The sequence below is a fragment of the Octopus bimaculoides genome, chromosome 10 (assembly GCF_046866305.1).
Source record: "Octopus bimaculoides isolate indiv1 chromosome 10, ASM4686630v1, whole genome shotgun sequence".
NCBI lineage: Eukaryota > Metazoa > Mollusca > Cephalopoda > Octopoda > Octopodidae > Octopus > Octopus bimaculoides.
This window is the reverse complement of record NC_142937.1, coordinates 56,400,253-56,422,329: the sequence shown is the minus strand read 5'-3', so window position 1 is coordinate 56,422,329 and position 22,077 is coordinate 56,400,253. Positions and strand designations below refer to the sequence as shown.

The window sequence follows — 22,077 nt, the reverse complement described above, 5'->3', positions numbered from 1 at the left end:
GTAGGGCATCCAGCCACAGAAACTATGTCAAAACAGATATATTGAAGCTTGACAGAGTCCTCTAGCTCAGTGCTACTCAGTGGTCATCTGTGGACTGGCGCCAGTCCGCAAGTCATCAGCTGCTGGTACACTGCAAGTTTCCAGAATAGAAAGAAGCATTATAAAATGCTTATGTAATATTGTGTTATTAGTTTACAAAATAAATATAAGATAAAAAAATTGTCAACTTTTATTATATTCATTATATATGTTTCCAGTATAAATTAGTATTACGAAGAAATATTACCGGTCCCTGGCACATTGGGGGAAAAAAACTTCCGGTACACCATATCAGATAGTTTGAGGAGCACTGCTCTAGCTCATATAGTATTTACAGTCATGCTTTTGTTCTAATTCCCTAATTTCAATATTTTTCTCTATCCTAAGACAATAAAATCTCAACTTGACAGGTTAATAGGTGGGAGATGTGCTTTTATTGTAAAAAAAGAGTTTTTATACAATATATACTAGGATAGAATATAAAATTATTAAACTATGATTATAAAATATGTATCGTGAAGTATATTTGCCACCTAAATGTGGCTAACCCTTAAGGTTTGATGCTACTATTGCTGGAGATGAGAAAGATGACTTCGCTTTGAAAATACTGATAGGGCACAGATAGTGTGTCAATAGCCAGCTGGAGTAGATGTCTTCCTAAGAAATATACTTCATGATGTCGTATAGCTACTGTTTATACCTCGCTCAGAGATTTATTGTTGTTTATAAAATATGTAAATTTTATTTTAATTTCTGACTGTGTGATTAAAGATTATTTTACTATGGTAGTACATTATTATCATTATTATCATTTATATTATTATGATTATGATTATTAAGGCAGCGAGCTGGCAGAATCGTTAGCACACTGGACAAAATACTTAGTGGTATCTTGCCCGTTGCTATGTTCTGAGTTCAAATTCCACTGAGGTCGACTTTGCTTTTCATCCTTTCGGGGTCAATAAAATAAGTACCAGTTGAACACCAGGGTTGATGTAACTGACTCATTCCCTCCCACAAAACTGCTGTCCTTGTGGAAAAATCTGAGACCATTATTATTATTATTATTATTATTATTATTATTATTATCATTAAGGCAGCGAACTGACAGAATTAACATGCCAGGCAAAATGCTTAGTGGCATTTTGCCAGTCACAACATTCTGAGTTCAAATTCTGCTGAGGTTGACTTTGCCTTTCATCCTTTTGGGGTCGATAAATTAAGTACCAGTGAAACACAGGGGTCAATGTAACAGACTAGTCTCCTCCCCACAAATTTTAGGCCTTGTGCCTATAATAGAAAGGATTATTGTTATAATTATTATAAGTAGTAGTATTGCTATCAGTATTATCATTATTCAGTCTTTTAAATCCAGTTAAGGGCTATTGTACTACAGTTTCTATAAATATTCCTCTGTTTGTACATATTTCTCCATTACTTCTATTCTTATGCAGATATCCCTTTTAGTACTCTGTGCTGTTTTTAGTAAGTTCACTAGTTGGTTCTCATCGTTTTACATCTGCGTATAAAAAGATGCAACATTGTGTGGATATATTCATGAAGCTAGCAAAGCAATCACATTGTAATGTTAGGCAATAATCATTTATACTGCTTAGTTAATCTACCTGAAATGAAAAAAAAAAAAAACGGTAAAATATTTTATATTCTATAATTATTTAATTGATGTGAATCTACCCATAAATGACTAACCTGAATGAACTTCCTCCTCATCCTCCTCACTATCCTCCTTCTCACTATCTTCCTCCTCCTTCGCAACATCCTTCTCCTCACCATCCTCCTTCTCACCATCTTCCTTATCATCATCATTAAAGCTCCTTTCTGTGTCATATAGACTCATGGGACCAGTTTCCTAGTTTTTGTGGCATATATATATTTCCCCCATATATTCTTCCCCTCGATGGAACTCCAGTCCATTGCAAGAATACTCATTTTTGCCAACTGAGTGAACTGGAACAATGTGAAATGAAGTGTTTCACTCAAGAACGGAATGAATCACCCAGTCCAGGAATCGAAATCACAATCTTATGATCATGCGCCCAACACCATAACCAGTAAGCCATGCCCCCACCACTCTTCATCATCATTGTTTAACATCTACTAATTCATTGAAGTGCATGTTATATAGCTCAACATCCTTTCAGCCCTTACCTGTTTCCATGCAAGGTAATATTTTACCATGATCAGACATGTTTTATACAGGAAGATCAGAAAGAAATGACATCGTTTATATGATGGTGATTTTCGGTTACAATCACATGTCAAGATAAGGGTACAAAGAAACACACACACACTCACAAGCACGTATACATACACACACACACATAAACACACACAATACACTCAGGTGCATACACACACACACATACATGATGCAGTGGCCAGAACAGTCTGGAACAGGATAACAAAAAGGAAAACACCTACAGATAAAGTTGACTATATTGAGACTGATGGCAGAAAAGAATATTGGTGGAAGTTAAAAATTAAAACAGCCACCAGGTTAAAACACAACTGGCCAGATATTGTTGAATGGAACCACAAGAAAAAGATATGTTCTGTTGTGGAAATCAGCTGCCCTCTGAACCCCAATGTGGTTAGAAAAATACAAGAGAAAGAAGACATCTATGGACCATTGATAAGTAGATTGCAAATCCAGTACCCAAGATACATGTTCAGCTACATACTCAATCAAGGTGCTGTGCCGTGGGACTGAACCCAATACCACATGGTTGATAAGATAACTTCCCAGCCACATAGCCATGCCTGTGTACATATGTTAGAACATTTTAGAAAACAAAAATTAGTAAATAAGAAACAATATCTGAATTTAAAATATTTGAATCTAACAGATATTGAATTTAGTCAGACATTTATGAAACCAATTTGATTTGTAACTAACTCTGTTTCCGCATTTCAGTGTTCTATTCATAGAAACATACCCCCTACCCTTGCACACCTCATTCAGGTTGATGAATTATGACATAGCTTTCTTTCATTTTTTTCCTGTTTCAAAGGGCGAATAAGTGATCAGGGTGCAAACAAAGAGATAAAAAGGCGATTTTTGATCTTCTGTAGTCATTATTATCTATGTCAGCTGATATGAAATAACTGCAGTACTCCATGAATCTCATGACTTGTATTTCATTAGGATTGGAAAGTGTTTTTTATTACTATAAAACATGACGACTGACAACTTCCTTGAGGTTTGTAATGTATCTTGCTTCTGTATTTTCCCAATGAAAATTAAGACCTTACTTGGATTAATGTTTCATCCAAACCTGAATAGAATGTTAGGACTATAAAATCTTGATCATATGTATATATCTCTATCTCTCTTTCTCCCCATATATATATATATATAAATATATATACAAATATTTGTGTCAGTATCAATGTTTATTTGTTATATGTGTATCTGTAGTGGTTAGCTTGTCTCCCTTCCTGACTAGAAGTATGTCAGTATATTTTAATCAGTTACTTTGTGCAAACACTCTGAGAAAAAGTGAACAATGAATATACATTTTTAACAATTGTGTATGTGTGTGTCTATATTTCTATGTGTATAGACATATGATGTTCATACGTTAGTGTATGTACTGTTATGGTTTAAAAGTCTTCTAAAAACATTAATCCCTCTACTACACACTGACTCTAGTACACTTTCAGTTTAACAATATCAACATTGAAAAATAGTGTGATAGAGTAAAGGCAGGATATATATATAGTGATATATGTATCTGTGTCACTTTCTGAAATATAAAAATGATATACCGGCTTGTCTATTTGTCTTGTATGTATGTAATCATTAGTATTTAGTTTTATTTCTAGATTTCTTACTAATGGAGATAGTCAGTTTCTAACCTAGAGCCATGGCTCCTTCCTTAGAATTTCAACATCATACATGATATTTGTGCATGTTTGTGTGTATATGTGCAAGTATTTGGAGTCAGATATGTCTCATTTTATCTATGTATACTCATACATATAAGCTGTATGTCTAGACATATGCATATGTACTTACATGCTAAACCTTGGAACGATCTACATGTTTTGACAGTTCTATTGATGGCTTGTATCGGTAGTCTTCTAATTAGCCTTCTCTTTTCTGATTTTCATAAAATTAATTTCTGAAGATTGGTGCTGAGTTTTTTTATGTATCCTAGTTCCCCACCTGTACGAATCTGAAATTGTAATCTAGGTGGAGTAGCTGTATATCTCTCAATAGTTCAGCGTAGGTATTTTCTCTTTCATTGATCTTTAGCTTTATGTTGACATCCACTGGACAACAGATTTCCGCTACTATACATAATTTCTCTTCATAATTTCTCTCAAATCACAATATCTGGTCTATCATTTTTGCATTTAATTGAGGTTTTCACCAGTACTTTTTCATATTATAAGTGGTTACAGTCTAAGTGTATGTGTATGTGTGTTTGTGTGGGTGGGTGTGACTATCATCATTTTAACATTCACTTTTCATGGAGATTATTGAAGCAAATTCTCTACAGCAGGATGCCCTTCCCATTACCAACCCTCTTCTATTTGCAACCAAAGTTATATTGTCCCATGATCAGACATATTTTTGCAAAATACTCAAAATAAATGACATCTTGTATAATAATGACACACATGTACAATTACATGAGATCCCTGTATAAGGATACACCAACACACACATACAGTTACAAACACACACAATTACACATGTGTGTGTAAATGTGCTTATGTATATATATGATGATGATGATGGTGATGACAACGATGATGTATAAAATTTCCGTTTCCATGCTTACATGGGTCATATGAGATTTATTGAAGATTTTCTGCTGCCAGATACCCTCCCCCTCATCAACTCTTGCTGGTTTCTAAGCAAGCCAATATCTTCCTATGGCCAGATATTTTCATGGAAGACTGAAAATGAGGATGAAAATGAGGATCATTTATGTTTGTTGAATGATATGACGACAAAGCTACATAAGCACACACACACACACACACACACACACACACACACACACACACACACACACACACACAGACACACACACACACACAATGTGGCAGAACACAGAGCAAGCATGATATACAGATAGATGATAGATGAGAACTTTAAATCCAACTCCTACATCCAGAGAGAGCTGGTACCCCCAATGTCAAAAGTTAGCTATAAGAACAAGCCTCATTGAGATGGTATGGAAGTAGAAAGATTAATAAACACAAGTTGGCTTAATACATATATCACAGTGTCACAGTATCGGCCAGACCATCTGATGCTGTTATACACCACTGTATAACAGAATGCAGTTCCAATTATGTCTTGATTGTGCCATTCATTTCCATATTGACCCAAATTGCTTAACTAAATTGTCTTTCCATCATCATGGAGGTCTTTCAAATGGCATTTTCTGACACCTTGCATACCTCTCAGCAATTACACAGGACCACCTGTTGTCTGTGAACCTTGCAATATGTCTGGCCCTGTGGAACTTGTGCTTTTGGTACTCTGCAATCACATTGTTCACTCTGCTCCATTCTCAAATTATCTCATTTTGAATGCGTTCTCGTAATGATATTCCCTGCTTGGATCTTTCATTGCAATAATACATATATAATTACATGGAATGCAAAAAAACAAAAAAAACAAACAGAAGAAATACAAAATAAAGAGTACAGGACAAAGAAGTAAAGTAAACACATTCTTTTCCTTTACTGTATTTCTGTACTCTGTACTCCATGTCAGTATATGCATTAAGCTTACTTGAGTTTATCTGCTTTACTATGTGTGTGTGTGTGTGTGTGTGTGTGTGTGTGTGTGTATTATATATATGTATGCATTGAAAAACAACTGTATCATCATCATCATCATTGTTTAAGGTCCGCCTTCCATGCTAGCATGGGTTGGACAATTTGACTGAGGACTGGCGAACCAGATGGCTGCACGAGGCTCCAATCTGATCTGGCAAAGTTTCTACAGCTGGATGCCCTTCCTAACGCCAACCACTCTGAGAGTGTAGTCGGTGCTTTTACGTACCACTGGCACAATGGCCAGTCGGCTGGTACTGGCAACGGCCACGCTCAAAATAGTGTTTTTTATGTGCCACCTGCACAGGAGCCAGTCCAGCGGCACTAGCAACAACCTCGCTCAAATGTTTTTTTACGTGCCAGTAAGGCGATGCTGGTGCGTATATATATATATATATATCTATATATATATATATATATATATATATACAGTTTTTTTTCAATGCATAAATCTTTTACTTCCTGTATGTTCACCCCTATCCAACCTTTTTTTTTTTTACAGTTACAGGCTGCCTTCTCATCTCCTGCTCCTCATACAATCTTGCAATTCCACCTCCCATCTTCTACTCAGCTCATGCTTTGAGGGGCCACCAGGACACCTCATCTCCTATCTATCTCTTTGCAGCTACTGCTAATTACTCTCTCCCTCCGCTACCAAATGTGAGTAACCATTTCAGCTCTTCAAGAAGAACCTCCTCTGCCCACCAGCACCACTACCATCATCATCTTTTCCATTACTTTAACCCCTCATCCCCAAGCATAAAGGCAAGTCCCACTTCCCTCAGAGTTCATAGTCTTGCAAGCTGCATGGTGACCTCAGTGGTGCTGGTGGCATGAAAAACAAGGCACCCAGTACACACAAAGAAGGGCATTCAACTACAGAAGCAATGTCAAATAGACACTGGAGCACAATGTGGTCTTTGGACCCACCAGATCTTGTCAAACCAGTCAACTCATGCCAGCATGGAACTTAGAAGAAGAAGAAGAAGATGATGATGATGATGATGATGATCTATTGGGCTTGACTTGCCATGATAATGGTGGTTGTTCTCAGAATCACTGCATATTGAAATACCTTAACCAATGTTGAGGCACCATCAAGCATTCACTTCTTTCTTCTCTGTTTTTCTTTACTTGACGAAAGACCTTAGACTGAAGCATTGAACTTTTTGATTCTTTGTTTATAATGTAAAATTAATGATCTTGTACTCTAGTTTGTTTTTGTTGTTGGGATTTCGTTATTCTTTCTTTTCTTTTCTTTTTATTTTTGTTCCTGAAATCTAAATGGATATCCTTACCATGCTAACATAGGATTTACCTCTGGATTACACTGCTCTGAATTGATATTAATAAAATTAGAAGTCCATCTGAAAATAATAATGAAATATTAATATTAATATTAGGCACAGGAGTGGCTGTGTGGTAAGTAGCTTGCTTACCAACCACATGGTTCTGGGTTCAGTCCCACTGCATGGCAACTTGGGCAAGTGTCTTCTACTATAGCCTCGGACTGAGTGGATTTGATAGACGGAAACTGAAAGAAGCCCGTAGTATATATATATATATATATATATATATATATATATATAGTTTTAGGGAAAATAACCAATTTTCAAGAACTCATCGATGAAAATCCACTATCACATATAGAAAAATTAATAATTAAGAGCACAATAAATGAGTATAATATAAAGTAAAGTAAATATCATAAGATAAATATAATAAAAAGATTACACGTGTTTCATAACCAATTTTCAAATAGAAAAGAAATTTAAATCGATTAAAATCAATTAAAATCAATTAAAATCAATTGAAATTATCGAAAATAAGTTCTATTCAAAAATATAGCTACTCGTCAGATCGTAAGTAGAACAATAATTAGATATATATCTCAACCAACAATAAGTACCAAATGAATTAATATGAAATACTTATTATATAAAGATAGAAAAATTATTTAAAAATATCATAATATCAAAATAATAACCATTCAATAATCATCCCTTCATCCATAATAATAACATGTATATTATATACAAAAAACATCTTACCTAAATTATCATTGTTTTAAATTATCATTGTTTTAAATACAAGTTGAACGAAGTTTAAGTTTAAAATAATAATGAAGATAAAATTAGTACATATTTAACCGGTGTAATAGTTAAAGCTATACTATTTAAAGCTAAAGACGTTTATTTAATTATGATTAAAGATCAATTGAATAATAGAAAAATACAAGATTATTTATTTCTACAAACGTAATAATAAAAAATATGAATGAAAAAATTATGAATGGAAAAAATTATGAAAGAAAAAATTAGGAAAGAAAAAATGATTAAGAATAAAAGGTTAAACTTTATATATATATACAAAGTTTTGATTTAAAAAAAAACTTTAACGATATTATAAACTATAAAGATTAATAATTAATCAAATAATATTAATCAAAAATAATCGAAAATATATCAACACTATTCCAATCGAAGTTCTAATATTATGTTGAAATGAAACTATAACTTCTAAATAATATAGTGTTAAATAAGTTATCTATTAAAATAATCTATAAAGAACCAAATGAATAGTATAAAAACAAGAATACATATTATTTTCAAATAGTAGAAAATCTTTAGCAAAGTGAAAACAGTACTTATCCAAATTTTTCCGTTTGAATTACGGAAAAATTTGGATAAGTAGTTTTCACTTTGCTAAAGATTTTCTACTATTTGAAAATAATATGTATTCTTGTTTTTATACTATTCATTTGGTTCTTTATAGATTATTTTAATAGATAAACTTATTTAACACTATATTATTTAGAAGTTATAGTTTCATTTCAACATAATATTAGAACTTCGATTGGAATAGTGTTGATATATTTTCGATTATTTTTGATTAATATTATTTGATTAATTATTAATCTTTATAGTTTATAATATCGTTAAAGTTTTTTTTTAAATCAAAACTTTGTATATATATATAAAGTTTAACCTTTTATTCTTAATAATTTTTTTCTTTCCTAATTTTTTCTTTCATAATTTTTTCCATTCATAATTTTTTCATTCATATTTTTTATTATTACGTTTGTAGAAATAAATAATCTTGTATTTTTCTATTATTCAATTGATCTTTAATCATAATTAAATAAACGTCTTTAGCTTTAAATAGTATAGCTTTAACTATTACACCGGTTAAATATGTACTAATTTTATCTTCATTATTATTTTAAACTTAAACTTCGTTCAACTTGTATTTAAAACAATGATAATTTAAAACAATGATAATTTAGGTAAGATGTTTTTTGTATATAATATACATGTTATTATTATGGATGAAGGGATGATTATTGAATGGTTATTATTTTGATATTATGATATTTTTAAATAATTTTTCTATCTTTATATAATAAGTATTTCATATTAATTCATTTGGTACTTATTGTTGGTTGAGATATATATCTAATTATTGTTCTACTTACGATCTGACGAGTAGCTATATTTTTGAATAGAACTTATTTTCGATAATTTCAATTGATTTTAATTGATTTTAATCGATTTAAATTTCTTTTCTATTTGAAAATTGGTTATGAAACACGTATAATCTTTTTATTATATTTATCTTATGATATTTACTTTACTTTATATTATACTCATTTATTGTGCTTTTAATTATTAATTTTTCTATATGTGATAGTGGATTTTCATCGATGAGTTCTTGAAAATTGGTTATTTTCCCTAAAACTATATATATTTTATATATACTTTATCTATAAGGCTCAATTTAATTTCAATTTTTTATAAATTGATTTTAATTGAGTTTTTTACCTGTAATTTTGGATTTTGTCCCTAATAATATTAATATATATATATATATATATATATATATATATGTGTGTGTGTGTGTGTGTGTGTGTGTGTGTGTTTGTGTGTCTGTGTTTGTCCCCCCACCATCGCTTGACAACCGATGCTGGTGTGTTTACGTCCCTGTAACTTAGCGGTTCGGTAAAAAGAGACCGATAGAATAAATACTAGGCTTATAAAGAATAAGTTCTGGGCTCGATTTTCTCGAATAAAGGCAGTGCTCCAGCATGGCCGCAGTCAAATGACTGAAACAAGTAAAAGAGTAAAAAAGTATTAATATTGATATATAAGTCAGCAAGCTGGCAGAATCATTAGCATGCCAGGCAAAATGTTTAGCAGCATTTTGTCAGTCTTTATGTTCTGAGTTCAAATTCTGCTGAGGCTGATTTTGCTTTGCAACCTTTTGCAGGCAACGAAATAAGTACCATTTAAGCATTGGGGTCAATGTAATCAATTTATCCTCTCCCTGAAATTGCTGGCCTTATGCCAAAATTAGAAACCAACAGTAATATTAATGCAAGAGCACTCAGAGAGTGCAAACTTCCGCCAAGGCAACACCAACGTCCTCTCAATGATTAACCAGAGATGATTTTTTAAATGAGAATATCTGAAATAAACTCGACTGCTCTCACAAATGAGAATACTAATAATGAACCAGACCACTCTCAAAAATTAAGTAAAAAAAAAGGAAAAATAATCCAGAATCCTTGTCTGATGCCAGATCGATCAGTTTGTGCCAGTCACTAGGATAAACATCTCTGAAAGTTTCATCCATATCCATCCAGTGGTTCTTGAGATATCTTGTCCATGGACAAACAAACAAACACAACTGAAAACAATACCTCTGCCTTTGCTAAGATGGAGGTAATAAGTGCAGGTGTCGCTGTGTAATCAAAGTGACTATGAGACCAATCAAAACCTTGTGAGTGGATTTCATAGATGGAAACTGAAAGAAGCCCATGATATATAATGTGTGTGTGTGTGGTTGTTTCTCCTTATTTTGATGTTGCATAATTTGTAAATGAAGCTAGATGAGGCTCGAGCAGGGATGGTGGCGAACCCTGCTGTACTCTTTCACCACAACTTTCTCTCACTCTTTCTTCCTGTTTCTGTTGTACCTGTATTTCAAAGGGGCCAGCCTTGTCACGCAGTGTGTCATGCTGAATGTCCCTGAGAACTACCTTAAGGGTACACGTGTCTGTGGAGTGCTCAGCCACTTGCACGTTAATTTCACCAGCAGGCTGTTCCATTGATCAGATCAACTGGAAACCTTGTCATTGTAACCAACAGAGTGCCACTATATATGTGTGTGTGTGTGTGTGTGTGTGTGTGTGTGTGTGTGTGTATGTGTGTATACAGGGTGTCCCAAAAAGATGTACTCACTCTTTGACTTCCTGTACTCATGCATTTTGTTTTCAAGTAGATGTTTATTGATATACATACAATCCTAAAAAGTTAAATTAAATTCAGGAAAATAAATTGTTGTAGAAACGATTATTTATTGTCATTTAGAATTATTTAATGTTCTCTCTCATTCCTGCCTGTTCGCAAATGTTCAAACTGCCTTCCTTCATTTTCCAAACAAAGCTGATAATGTCCAACAATGGATTTAACAACATTGCCAAACATTTCATTTGGAATTGCAAGACATTGTATTTGAATTTCATTTTTCAAATCATCAATTGTCACTGGTTTTGCAGCGTAAACCTTATCTTTGAGATGTCCCCATAAAAAAAAAAAATCCATTAGCGTGAGGTCTGGGGAATGTGCAGGAAATTCAATGCTACCTCTCCTCCCAATCCATTTGTTTGGATGTGTTGCATCGAGGTAAGCCCTTACATCACAAAAAACAATACGTTAGTAATCATCCGTCAAAGAGTGAGGTACATCTTTTTGGGACACCCTGTATATGTGTGTGTGTGTGTGCATGTGTATGTATATGTGTGTGTGTGTGTTTATATGTACATATATATATATTTATCTGTGAAGGTGTATGACTTAGAGCATTGGACACACAATCATGAGGCAGTTAGTTCGATTCCTGGATCAGGTTGTGTGTTGCATTCTTGAGCAAGACACTTTATTTCATGTTGCTCCAGTTCAATTAGATGTAGAGATGAGCTGCAACATCACTGGTGCAAAGCTGCGTCAGCCTTTGCCTCTCCCTTGGATAACATCGGTGGTGTGGAGAGGGGAGGCTGGTATGCATGAGTGACTGCTGGCCTTCTATAAACATCCTTGCCAGGGCTTGTTTTTTGAAGGGGAACTTTCTAGGTGCAATCCCATAATCATTCATGACCAAAGGAGGTGGGGTCATACATACATACATACATACATATATATATCATCATCATCATCCAGTGTTTTAAATCAAAGTTTTGTCCCCATTAATGGGTGTGGCTGGATCTACCTCAATGCCATAGCAACCAAGGTAGGCGGGTGCAGCCCACCCCAACCTTTGGGCTGGCTGGTGCCCATTCTCTTTTGCTATCACGAGGCTCTTTTGGAACTGGATTTTCTATGGGGAGCATGCCCTTGCTTACCCCCAACCTCATGAGTGGTCCCGAAATCAAGGCCTCTACCACAATTTTTAAGAAATGTGGTGGAAAACTAGCTCAGGAAAGCAGGGACTCTACTCCTCTCTGAGACACCTTTCAGAGCCCCACTACTTATATATATATATATATATATATATATATATATATATATATATATATATAGGCGCAGGAGTGGGTGTGTGGTAAGTAGCTTGTTTACCAACCACATGGTTCTGGGTTCAGTCCTACTGCGTGACACCTTGGGCAAGTGTCTTCTATTATAGCCTCGGGCCGACCAAAGGCTTTGTGAGTGGATTTGGTAGACGGAAACTGAAAGAAGCCCGTCGTATATATGTATATATGTATGTGTGTATATGTTTTGTATCTGTGTTTGTCCCCCCAACATCGCTTGACAACCGATGCTGGTGTGTTTACATCCCCGTAACTTAGCAGTTCGGCAAAAAGAGATCGATAGACTAAGTACTAGGCTTACAAAGAATAAGTCCTGGGGTCGATTTGATTCGACTAAAGGCGGTGCTGCAGCATGGCTGCAGTCAAATGACTGAAACAAGTAAAAGAAAGAAAGAATATATATATATATATATATATATATATATACACACACACACATACACCTTGTTTATGTAATGCTGAAATAGCTGCTGTAATTTGACAGAACTATCACAAAGGATTGATGTTTCTCTATTGTGGTTGTTTGGGGTTTTATTAACTGCACATATTATTTTTTATGTTGGTCTATGAATAATGAATACAAACATGGGAAAAGATAAACTTTGCAGTTATGACAAAATAGCTGCTTCGTATATCTGCATGACTATACTCTCATGGCACCAAATAATAAGTGTTTAAGTGAAGTTGACAGTCTTTTAATATCTTTGAATGGCTAATATGTGCTTTTCATGCTGCAATCATTCTAGTTTCAAATCATGGTTTCAGCGCAAAAATTACTTGCCTGGTGAAACATTGACAGACTTCATGTTAAAATGAAGAAAAGTTAAGAAATTTCTTTTGGAACAGTGTCTTTTTGTGACTTGTAAGGATACTGTATTTCATTAAGCAAAGTATATTAAACGTTTTTTTTTTAAATAAGTAAATTAAACGTTTTTTTTAAATAAGTAAATTCTGTCCTACTGTGTTAGCAGTGCTATTATATCATTTGTTAAGGTCATCTGTACAGATTTTCTATAAAAATTATAGTGCTGGCTATAATTTCTATAGAAAATCTATAGAAATAACCTTAACAAATGTAATTTTGAAGAATGTTTCTTACAGCATCATTGATATAATGATAATGCTTCAATTAACTGTAAAAATTGGTGTTGTGTCAAATAAAAACAAATGGACAAAACAGAGTCAAAGAGGAATGTTAGTATATTAACAACATCTAAGTTTGTCTGGGTTTTAATTCCTTGTTTGTTACCATTTGCTTTTTATCAGTTGTACTCTCAGAAAAAAGTTTTATTATAACTTCCTCTTACTTTTCTTTACATTCCTCATGTTAGCCTGTATGTAGATATGTTGATGTTCATATGTTTTTCTTTAAGATTTTGAGATTTCCTGTTTATATGTTTTGGTGAATTTATTGTTTATTTGTTTGGTTGGTTTTAAATAGCTGTTATGTGTTTTAATATTTCTCTTAGGTATTGTGAGACTAATAACCCAGTGTAGATCTCAATATGCATATGTTTCAGAATGAAGTGTTAGCTGAGTATAAAGTTGTAATAAGAAAGAGAGATGACAAAGGGATGAATGATGAAGTTCATGTGATAATCATTCATCACTTTTTCATCTCTCTTTCTTATTATTGCTCTATAATCAGCTAATACTTCATTCTGAAACATACATATATTAATTATATGCATAAATATAAACAAACTAACATTTGTTTTGTTTTATAAGCATTAAAATGTGTATTGAACAATACAAATTAGATGATATTTTTTTGAATGCTGAATTGCCACTAGAACAACAGGAAAAATTTGTCAACAGCCAGTCATGAATTTGTCAGCAGGCAGTTTAGCTTAATGGTAAAGCACTCAGCTGGAGTCTTTGAGGGATATGGGTTCATGTCCTATGGCTGGTTGTTGACAATTTTTTCTGTTTTGTAAGGGTAATTTACCCAGTATTTCTGCTGTTCTAATGGCAATTCTGTGTTCAAAAGAATATAATCTAATTTGTATCATTCAATACACGTATTAAGTTCTACACAATACCCAAGTGAAATATTAAAACACAAAAACTCCCACCCGGAAGAGTTCTAACAACAAATAATCCTTTGACGCTGGAGAAAACCTTATTTGGGAACTTCCCTCAAAAACATACTTATACCATCAAGGTAGCTGTTATATGTGTATAGATATCTGTATCATGGTATCAACCAAACATTCAAATGCTGTTGTACACTGCAGGTCAGACTGCACTTCTTTGCAGTGCTGTAGCTTTCAAATAATGCCACCCCATTGGCTAGGCAGGCAGGCAAGCCAATGATACATAAATGACTGAGATCATGACATTCCCCCCTCCTCCTAAATGGAATGACTCATTTACAACTGAGTGGCCTGGAGCAACGAGAAATGAAGTGTTTTACTTGAGAACACAACACACCATGTGGTCCAGGAATTGAAACCATGATCTTGCAATCATAAGTGCAAACACCCTAGCCATCAGGCTATGTGCCTTCACATGTGTATAGATATATGCTTAGAAAAGATTAGTTATATATAAAAAAAAAAGAATTTTAATTCCCTTGTTTATCAATATTTATCATGTTTGTTACTTTTCTTTTTTTTTTTTTCAGACATCTGGGATTGAAAAGAAAGAACACTTATATAAGATTCTTGTTATTGGAGAATTAGGAACTGGAAAAACAAGTATCATCAAACGTTATGTCCATCAATTCTTCTCCCAACATTACCGAGCTACTGTATCCTTTATATCATCACATTATTTTTAGTTATTTGAAGGTAGCATGCTAACAGAATTGTTAACATATCAGACAAAATGCTAGGCAGCTTTCTTCTATCCCTTGGTATTCTGAGTTAAAATTTTGCAAAGGATTCAACTTTGCCTTTCTTCCTTTCAGCGTCGATAAAGTATGTACCAGCTGAGCCCTGGGATCAATATAATTGGCTCATCTCTCCCACTAACTTTGCAGGCATCATGCCAAAATTTAATATTTTTAAAATGCATAAGTGCAGGCATGACTGTGTGGTAAGAAGTTTGCTTTCGAACAACGTGGTTTTGGGTTCGGTCTCACTGCGTGGCACCTTAGGAAAGCATTATCTTTGAAAGACCTGGGCCAACCAAAGCATTGTAATTTGATTTCATGGATGGAAACTGAAAGAAGCCCATCAAATGATTTCATATATATATATATATATATAAGGGTCGCTTCTTTTGTGTTTAAATGTACACTAATTTTATATTTGTTAGTGGATTTGATGGATGGAAACTGTAAAAAGCTTATTGTATATGTGTGTGTGTGTGTGTGTGTCTGTATCTTTGTGTCTGTGTTTGTCCCCCACCACTGCTTGACAACTAGTGTGTGTGTTTACATTCTCATAACTTAGTAGTTCAGCAGTTCAGCATAAAGAGACCAATAAAGTACCAGGCTTACAAAAAAAAAAAAAAGGTACAGGGTGTCAGTTCACTACAGCTTGAGATCTGTTTTAATCTCTCCATCATACTTTAACTTATCACCTGACACTAAACCACCTCCTCAATACTACTCCTTCCTTGGATGAGGAGGTGAGTGTCTTGCAAATTACTTGATGACCTTGCTGAAGCTGGTGCCATGTAAAAAGCACCCACTGCACTCTGTAATGTAGTTGGTATTGATAAGGGCTTCCCAGCTGTAAAACCCATACTAAAGCAAATGGCAGAGCTTGATACTGTCCTCTGGCTTGCCAGCTCCTCTCAAATTATCTAATCCATACCATCATGGAAAGTGATGATGATGATGGTTTTATATATATATGTGTGCGTGTGTGTGTGTATTTATATATATATATATATATATATATATGTGGAAAAAAAAAAGATAAGGTAGAAAATACTTTTATAAAATACATTTCAGAACCTGTTTTGATCCTTGAGATCTTTTCAACTGTAAATATGGATAACAAATTTTGGAAAAATTATATTTTGGCAAATTTAAATGAAAAGTCTTTTTAAAACATATTTGTATAGTATTCAAATAACAGCGGCATTTCCCTTGTTTCTGTCTGTCTCTGTTTCTCTTGTTAACTCTTGTGGGTTCGAGGTCGTTGTGGGTTTGAGGTTGTTGTGGGTTCAAGGTCAAACCCACAAGAGTTAACAAGAGAAACAGAGACAGACAGAAACAAGGGAAATGCCCCTGTTATTTGAAGACTATACAAATATGTTTTTAAAAAGACGTTTCATTTAAATTTGCCAAAATTTAATTTTTCCAAAATTTGTTATTCTTATTTACAGTTGGAAAGATCTCAAGGATTGAAACCTGTTCTGAAATGTTTTTATAAAAGTATTTTAGCATTTTCTACCTTGTCTTTTTTCCACATATATATCTACTCATGTGTTCCTCTTCAACCTTTTACATATATATATATATATGCATATATAACAAGCAAATTAGCAATAACTATACTGAGAAGTGATGTTTATTGCCACAAAACATGGCTGTTCTGTAGGAACCAATGTTACTACCATTTTAACTCCAGGAGGACACATTTTCCTGTTGGTTATTCCATGCAGTCTGCACCTGATATATATTGCAAGCAGGGAAGAGAACTCCTACCATCTTCCAGCCATGAGACCACTAGACCATACGGTTTTGAGCTCTTTGTGCTCATCCTCAGTAATGGATTCTCATCCACTAGAGATAACAGTAGTTCACTCCAGCTCACAACATATATATATATATATATATCGAGTGCAGATTGCATCGGATAACCATCTGGAGGAGGCATCCTCCTGGAGGTAAAATGATAGTAATGTCAATTCCTGCAGAACAGCCATGTTGAAGTGGCAATAAACATTACTTATATGTATATAAATTTCTTGCGTGTCAAAATAAGAGGAGGATATGTTATAGTCTTATTCCAAATCATCAGAATCTATCGATTAATAGCAATTTTAAAATTTGATATTTCCTTTTGTACAGGTTTCTTACTTTTAATTTCACTTCCTTAATCATTGTCTACAGATAGGTGTTGATTTTGCACTAAAAGTCATTAGTTGGGATGCTGACACACTTATCCGATTGCAATTATGGGACATTGCAGGTAAAATATAGATTATTTATTTTCAATTTCATTCTCTCCCATTTCAGTTACACACTGTCATACTTCTGTTTCAAAGTATCATACATCAGACACATACTGCAACACATCAGTTACATACTGCAACATTTCAGTTACATAGCATTTTGGTTACATGAAATAAAATTTCAGTTACATAACACTTAAAAGCCACATGCTATAAAAATTCAGTTACATATTACAACACTTCAATTACATGCAATGAAGGCATGCAGCCAAATAATTAGAGTATTTGGCTCATGATCATAAGGCTGTGAGTTCAATACCAGCAATGTGTTGTGTCCTTGAGCAAGACATTTTATTTCACATTGCTCCAGTCAACTCAGCTGGCAAAAATGAGTAGTACTAGTATTTCAAAGGGTCAGCCTTGTCACACTCTGTGTCATGCAGAATCTCCCTAAGAACTCTATTAAGAGTACATGTGTCTGTGGAGTGGTCAGTCACATGCACATTAATTTCATGAGTAGGCTGTTGTAACAGACAGAATGCCAGTGTATATGTGTTAGTGTTTCCTTATCTTGACATCACATGATATGGATCAAGATATGGAGATGACAGAGGACCAAGATGTGTGGCGCATCGCTGTACTCAAGAAAACCCACATACCACAACAGAGTTGAGATCCTAAAACCAGGGTGCCATGTAAAAAGCATTGATGTGGGTGCTAATGCCATGCAAAATGCACTGATGATGGTACCATGTAGAAAGCACCCAGTATACTCTGTATAGGGGTTGGCACTAGGAAGGGCATCCAATTATAGAAACTAAGCCAAAACAGACTATGGACTTTGTTGTGGACTCTGGCCTTGCTGGTTTCTGTTAAGCTGCCAAAATCATGCCAGCATGGAAAATGGATGTTAAATGATGATGATGATGATGATGATAATGATGATGATGACGATGACGATGACGATGATGATGATGATGATGATGATGCAAGCAAATCTTCTGCAAAAGCAGGCTTAGCTTGGGTGAGCTGTTACCTTTCTTCATTGTCAAACAGTTGAGTAAAACTGGGAATAAGCAGAGACCGTGTGGAAGCCCATCAGATGGTTTGTGCCTGTAATTTGAACATCTGTGCCATACTGATTCTGGTTTTTATGTTAAGAATACATATGTCTGTGGAATATTCAGTCATTTATTTATTTATTCAATGAGCAGGTAATTCAGTTGATTTATCAGTGTAGTCATTATTGAAACTAGCAGAGATCCATTACATCTACCGTACAAGATTGATTGCTTCGAGCCATCCACATTATTGGCTTACTAGCAGAGCCACATGCACACCAAAATGTTTCATGCATTTCTTCAGGTTCTTTATGTTCTGAGTTCAAATGCCACTGAGGTCAACTATGCCTTTCAACCTTTCAGCATTGATAAAATGAGTACCAGTTGAGCACTGAGGTCAACGTGATCAAATCAACTAACTCCCTCCCACAAAATTTCAGACTTTGTTCCTATACTAGAATTGCCTATACACATGAAAATACAAAAGATACTAAGAATTTCTGACAAGTTTGACTTTATCAGCAACATCAGCAAATTCTATCTCTAATGATAATGATGGTAAACTTTATCTGTTACCTGGTTCAACATCACCACATAGCACCACTTTTAGTGGAGTTCATCCTGTTGCAATAATTTGAGTCAAGTCTCTGAATTGAGAATATCATCTTCTTTCTCTCTCATGATTCTTAGAGGTTCTGTAAAAAGGCTGTAGGTACTGTCTTCCTTCCTGGCTAAAAACGCAAATACAATATAAGAAGTTGCCTCTCTCCGAAAAATACTCCATATATCAAAGTATGACATTTCATGTACACTGCTGAGCTTTCAACAAATTTATCTAAGCAAAACTCTGGTGGATAAATATTCTGAATATCAGAGTAAATATACCACATGAGTAGTTAATTATCTCATGAGTTGTATTGACACTGCAACACAGATAAGAGAGGATGTATTCCTTTAATGGTAAGCAATTAAATTTGATAACATTTTAAAGAGTGTCTCCTTGTCATACCAGAGCAAGAGATATTAAACTGCCACATAAAGAATATTGGTTCTTTCAAAGTAATGTGAAAGATGAAATTTATCAATAGCAGCTGCCCTATAAGATTAACAAAATATTAATTTTGTATGGAGTATGAAGTTACTGCAAGAAATATTTATGGACAGTACCATCTTCATCAGTGGTTTTCAACTGGGGTCTACACAAATTATTAAAAATTATGCCCAATAAATTGGTTATACTTCTACTTTACACACAATATTTTAGCAATTTTTAAATTTAATTATAAAAATATAATGGCGAGAGGATGAACGAAGCGAAATCGTGATGGCACCTGTGCCCAGCGTCGCCTTCCTGGCACCTGTAAAGACATTTGAGTGAGATTGTTGCCAGTGCCGTTGGACTGGCTCCTGTGCAGGTGGCACGTAAAATACACCATTTTGAGCGTGGCCATTGCCAGTACCGCCTGACTGGCCTTCATGCCGGTGGCACGTAAAAGCACCCACTACACTCTCGGAGTGGTTGGCATTAGGAAGGGCATCCAGCTGTAGAAACTCTGCCAAATCAGATTGGAGCCTGGTGTAGCCATCTGGTTCACCAGTCCTCAGTCAAATCGTCCAACCCATGCTAGCATGGAAAGCGGACGTTAAATGATGATGATGATGATGATGAATGGGAATTTTAAACTTCAAATAGCTATAGGGGTCCAATAGAGCAAAATAGGAATCAAAGGGGTCCATAGGAAAAATATGGTTGAGAGCCACTGATCTACATCAATAAACATTACATTTTATGTGGCATTTAACCAAGCAATAAGCATGAAGGTATCTATATTTTAACTGACAAGAAATACTGGTGGAATATCCACATTCAAAGCTCCATCAAATTCTCTATATAACAGGTAAGGTATTATTTTCTGGGAGAACATGCAAAAAATGCATGCTGCTATGGAAGGTAACTATCCTGCTAATAGGAATATTACATATAATGTCAAGACAGCAAGTTGGCAGAGTCATTAGCACACCAGGCAAAATGCTTAGCAGCATTTTGTCTGCTTTTATATTCTGAGTTCAAATTCTGCCGAGATTGACTGTGCCCTTCATCCTTTTGAGGTTGGTAAAACAAGTAGCAATTAAGCACTGGGGTCACTGTAATTGACTTACTCCCTGCCCCGAAATTCCTGTACCAAAATTTGAAACCAATTTTACATCCGATGTTAGCTATATATAAACAATAACATTATATACTCTGATAGGTTTCAGTTTACTCCTATAATAAATAAGTGTACAATGTCACGCCACCAAATATTTTATGATAATCTTAAGGAGTTGTTCTTACAGAGATAACCTTGTTTCATTAAATAGAACAAATTTAATTCAAATAAAAAGAAAATTAAAAAATAATTTCTCTATTTATATTCTGTATGAAGTTATCTGACATTTATCAATGAGTTTTTATATCAAAGAGTCTATTAGTTACATTTCTTTTTCCACTCCAATATGCTTGTAATTTGTAATGATTTTTCTAAACATTAACTGCAGGTCAAGAACGATTTGGTAACATGACACGAGTGTACTATAAAGAGGCTGTTGGAGCATTTGTAGTGTTTGATGTAACAAGAGTACCAACATTTGAGGCTGTGGTTAAATGGAAAAATGACTTAGACAGTAAGGTTCAGTTACCTGATGGCAGCAATATACCATGTGTATTACTAGCAAATAAGGTAAGTCGATATTTCATCAATTTTTTTTTTTTCTAACACTATGTCGACAATGACAATGAGAGTTCCAGTTGATCCAATCAATGGAACAACCTACTCATGAAATTAATGTACAAGTGACTGAGCACTCCACAGACACGTGTATCCTTAACATAATTCAGGATGACAAAAAATGGGACAAGGCTGGCCCTTTGAAATACAGGTTCTACTCATTTTCACCAGCTGAGTGGACTGGAGCAATGTGAAATAAAGTGTCTTGTTCAAGGATACAATGTGCCCTGGGGGAATCAAACTCATGAGCTGAATATCCTAACTACTAAACCACAAACCTTCGCCAATAACAACTTTAATTACTGAACAATATACTCAAAAAATGCAAACCTTAAGTATCCATATTCATTTCAGCACAATCAAAGATTCACATTCATACATAGACATTTTGTGTGTAAATTCTCTAAAATTCTCCCACATAAATATGTATAAACATGCACACTAGTGCAAAAAGAAGCAAACATATATACATAATTAACATGTAATTTGCGTCCCAGCAACATGGTTCTGGACTCAATCTCACTGCATAGCACCTCAGGCTGACTAAAATCTTGTGAGTAGATTTGGTAGATAGAAACTGAAAGAAGCCCATTATATATATATATATATATATATGTAATAGAGTTATTAATATTTCTAAGTCTCTCTAAAGGAGACTACGGCAGCGGTACTGGAAATTAATAGTTATCGCCAAGCCAACATGGCAGTCCCAAAATTAGGACGAAAGCTG

The 22,077-nt window shown here is 34.4% G+C and overlaps 1 protein-coding gene across 3 annotated transcripts in view; it reads left to right on the top strand.

Annotated features, from left to right (window-relative positions):
• The window catches only part of LOC106881612 (ras-related protein Rab-32), a 73,552-nt gene that overhangs the window by 34,872 nt on the left and 16,603 nt on the right, over window positions 1-22,077 (top strand). For 2 of the 3 annotated variants that reach the window (XM_089358693.1, XM_089358695.1), the window contains exons 2-4: window positions 15,072-15,197; window positions 17,457-17,535; window positions 21,118-21,299. In XM_089358693.1, coding sequence (XP_089214819.1) covers window positions 15,072-15,197; window positions 17,457-17,535; window positions 21,118-21,299 — 387 coding nt within the window. Of the gene's footprint in view, window positions 1-2,964; window positions 3,261-15,071; window positions 15,198-17,456; window positions 17,536-21,117; window positions 21,300-22,077 lie in introns of those variants that run through there. The other variant, XM_089358694.1, reaches the window with a different exon arrangement.